The 3662-nt window shown below is 39.2% G+C and overlaps 1 protein-coding gene across 1 annotated transcript; it reads left to right on the top strand.

Annotated features, from left to right (window-relative positions):
• The first annotated feature begins 803 nt into the window (after positions 1-803).
• Positions 804-2816, top strand: LOC109487269 (neuronal acetylcholine receptor subunit alpha-2-like). The gene is made up of 4 exons (XM_019791256.1): positions 804-1056; positions 1179-1311; positions 2060-2197; positions 2543-2816. Exons 1-4 carry the CDS (start codon positions 804-806, stop codon positions 2814-2816), a joined length of 798 nt encoding a protein of 265 aa, XP_019646815.1.
• Positions 2817-3662: the final 846 nt, after the last annotated feature.

The raw sequence follows: 3662 nt of genomic DNA, 5'->3' as shown, positions 1-3662 counted from the left end.
TCCGAAGTACTACGATGACGTCACCACGCTTAACGTTCGCGGCAACGCCATTTGGACACCGACTTTGACTCTGAAAATAAAGTACGCCGTACTTTTTAATTGACACTTTTTAAAGTTACCAATCTATACATAAAATTCCCTTATTTAATATGATTTACTATATCTGAACAACAAAATGGATAGGCTTTGCGTTATTTCAGAACTGTACGACCTGTATACTATGTCTATGCTATTCTACAAAAACACAAGAAGACAACGTTTAATACAATTACTTCGCAGTGCCGATCCGGTCTACAAAGGCCTACCTAAGGATGTGCCGGTCCGAGTGAGCAGCGATGGTCTGGTGGAATGGAGTGTAGAAACCCTGACCACCACCGTGTGTGATGCAGACCCCTTCTTCTTTCCGGCAGACAACATGGAATGCAACATCTGCTTTTCTGCAACCACAGCAATCGTACAAACCTTCGGTAAAGCTTTTGCAATGATTTGTAACATACTTTTTATGTCCGTTTCTTTTTCAAAGATAATGATGTTATGTTATGTTTGACAATGTTTTGCAGAAGGAGGATGAACTCATAACTACGAGTTTGGCATCGTAGATAAGAAAACAAAATCTTACAAAATCTTATTATTTTACATTTCCGATACATATTGTCATAATAACATTAAGTTAGGATTTGATTTATTTAAACAATATGTTTAACGTAGAATGCCAAGTGGAATTGCCTGCAGTTGACATAGGAATCACTCCGTGCAACTCTTACTCTACTGCAACACCGGAGGGTGAATGGTACCGAAAGGATATGATCTTTGCCAAAGACAACATTACAAGTGAAGCCTGCCTTGCTGTTCATCTGTCGAGGATCCCGCTGTTCCACATCGCCACTACTGTAGGACCCTGCATCATCCTGGTGGTACTGATGAACATCACATTCATCATGCCCTTAGACAGGGGCGACCGGATCGCGTTTGGAGTGACCATTCTACTCTCCATGGTCGTGTCTCTCGTGTTTGTGACAAACGTACTTCCTGTCAAGGGGGCATTGCCTCTTTTCGGTGAGTAAAGATTAGATATACCCTCACAGTATTGTTTTAAAAATCATTTGTTCAAGACAGTGGCAACTTTGATATAACTTATTAAGCATTATGGTAACTGTTTACCATCTTTAATATTACAGCTACGCTGATCATCTTGTGGATGGGGCTGATGGGATTATTCCTCTTCTTCACTCTGGCCATCATCTTCATTCACGACCGGCAGGGCAGCCTGTCTCCGCGGGCGAAGATAATTTTCCTCCGCTACATTTCAAAGTACCTACTTTTTGTTTGCTCAGTATATCGTATCGAAATATCTAAAAGAACCATATCTTATCTTATATGGGCTATCTGCTGACTCGCTCAATACGCTAGCAAGTAGACGGGACAGAGCTACCCTGAGAACACTTGACAGCATCCTTCAGGATAACATTTCTCCCCTCTGGGCATTTATAACCAGCCCGTCAGACAGTCACTACAGTATTCGTAGGGGACGTCGGCACCGAACAGTGATCAGCAAAAGTAAAAGACGTGCCATGTCTTTCATTCAAAGATCCTTAAGACAGCTCTATGCTATTGACAACTACATGTAGCTCTCTATAGTTGTATTTAGGGGCTAATTTACTCCATTTGCCACTGTGGACATCACATTGTTAAAACTTCTCGTACTTGTAATCCTAGCACTGAGTTTGTTTGAGTTGACCTGTAACACACGCTCATACATGTACAAGTCTGCTGCTCTCACCAGAAACATTTTGTAAATAGGTAACCTGATATCCCTTTATATCTTTTTCCTGATATGACTTTTAGAATTGTATTTTATCATGTATTATGAATTTTAAAGGCGGATATGTAAGCAATGACGCGATTCAGGTGTTAATTATATATTGTACCTGCTATATCATTGGTAATAAAATCTAAATCTGAATCTATCCCTACACATAACCATCAATGAACAATCACGCATACATTTCGAAAGTATTGAAAATCATGTTAGTTATTTCAATTTTTGCCTGTTATTTAGGATGTTGCTGCTGGGAGATCTAACAAAGGAGAAACGTACAGGTGACGGAGAGGCTGGTTTGCCTCAGCTGTCTGACATAGAGATAACCAACCACGCCTTTCAAACTGATGATATGGCGGCCGTCGACGAAGAAAAAAGGTGTGGTGTTGATTATAAGTCAAAACTTAATTGACACAACAAAAGCACTGTCACTCTCGTAAGGTTAATAACTAGACATACAGACAGGCACGTTGGTACAAAAGAATGGATCTTCGTACTTCTGCAGCTAAATCAACTAATAGCTCTTTCTTGTAAGGTTCTAAGGTCTAAACATTCTCTAATATAGTTACTTATCTGTACACAGTAAGGGTTACTGCCTTTTAGAATAAAGGTGAATTATTCTCTTTATATCATAAATGCAACAGATTCCGTTAAGCAAGCTGAAAGAAGGTCGTAAAGCTTTATGCGTTTCTCATCTATAATAAAACGTCCTTTATCTTCCAGGAGCACCGAGCAGCCATCAACGCCTCCCACAGCTACAGGGCTGGAGACCACCGGTTCTTCCGGTCTACCTGAGCTGATCTCGTGTGTGAAGGAGATGACCAAGGCGGCTAACAACCAAACAAAGGAGCTGGGAGAGCTAACCAAAGCCATGAAGAACGAGGAGGATGTGTCTGACTACACTCTGCTGGCTAAGGTCCTGGACAGGCTCAATCTTGTCATGTACATCATCAGCATCGTGATTACCATTCCTATGACCATGTATTTGGGCAAGTAAAGACTTGTCAGAAATATTGATGATATGAAACAGTTGTGTGACCAAACTGAAACACCTGGTTTATATGCAAGTTATCTCGTAACGTAGAGTGTAAAATATGGTCTACCGCTTACAAAATTTGATCCGCTCTGGGTGAAAAAGTCTTTCCAGCATTTTACCCAGACACAATTCTGTTCAACTTGTTAATGTCATGTTGATTTGATTATATGGATGGGATAATCTGGAAAACCCTACACTCATGCGAGCGTGCGATTTAAAAAGTTTGGCAAAAAAGGTTAAATCTATGTGGTCATGAAGGTAGAACAAATGGTTAAGCACACAGATTATGGTATGGCGAAAAATGGACTCTTCAATTTTTATTTCTTCACATTTTCTCCTTTTTCCTTTGAAATTGGCATTCTATGGCATTACTATTATTTTCCAATATTTCAATATTGTAATTTATCGGAAATATTTTCTAATTAGCTAAGTGTACGATTTATAGTATTGCCGAAAATATTTTTTTTTGGAAAGTGACTAAAAGTCATGCGCGTGCGTATGTCATCCCTATAATCAAACAACATGGCCTAATATGGATATTTAACACGTTTTACCATGTTATTTGATCACTTTAAGATCTTTTTGGAGCTGTATGTAAATCTACGCAATATTATTCATTTCAACCAAACGGACCTGACTTTGGCCAAACTAGGCACACCATAATTATATAGAAAAAATGCATAGATTTTGAAATTCCACTACTTCTTTTTTCCTATTTCAGAAAGTTTTTCGACAATATAACTTTTGCAAACGTCCTTTTAGGATGTTGCTTGCCGTATTTTAGAGAACTTCTACACTCTTTCCGAG

This window comes from Branchiostoma belcheri, unplaced genomic scaffold (assembly GCF_001625305.1).
Source record: "Branchiostoma belcheri isolate BF01 breed outbred unplaced genomic scaffold, Haploidv18h27 scaffold1101, whole genome shotgun sequence".
NCBI classification, from domain to species: domain Eukaryota; kingdom Metazoa; phylum Chordata; class Leptocardii; order Amphioxiformes; family Branchiostomatidae; genus Branchiostoma; species Branchiostoma belcheri.
Note: the sequence above shows the minus strand (reverse complement) of the source record. Positions and strands in the feature narration are given on the sequence as shown.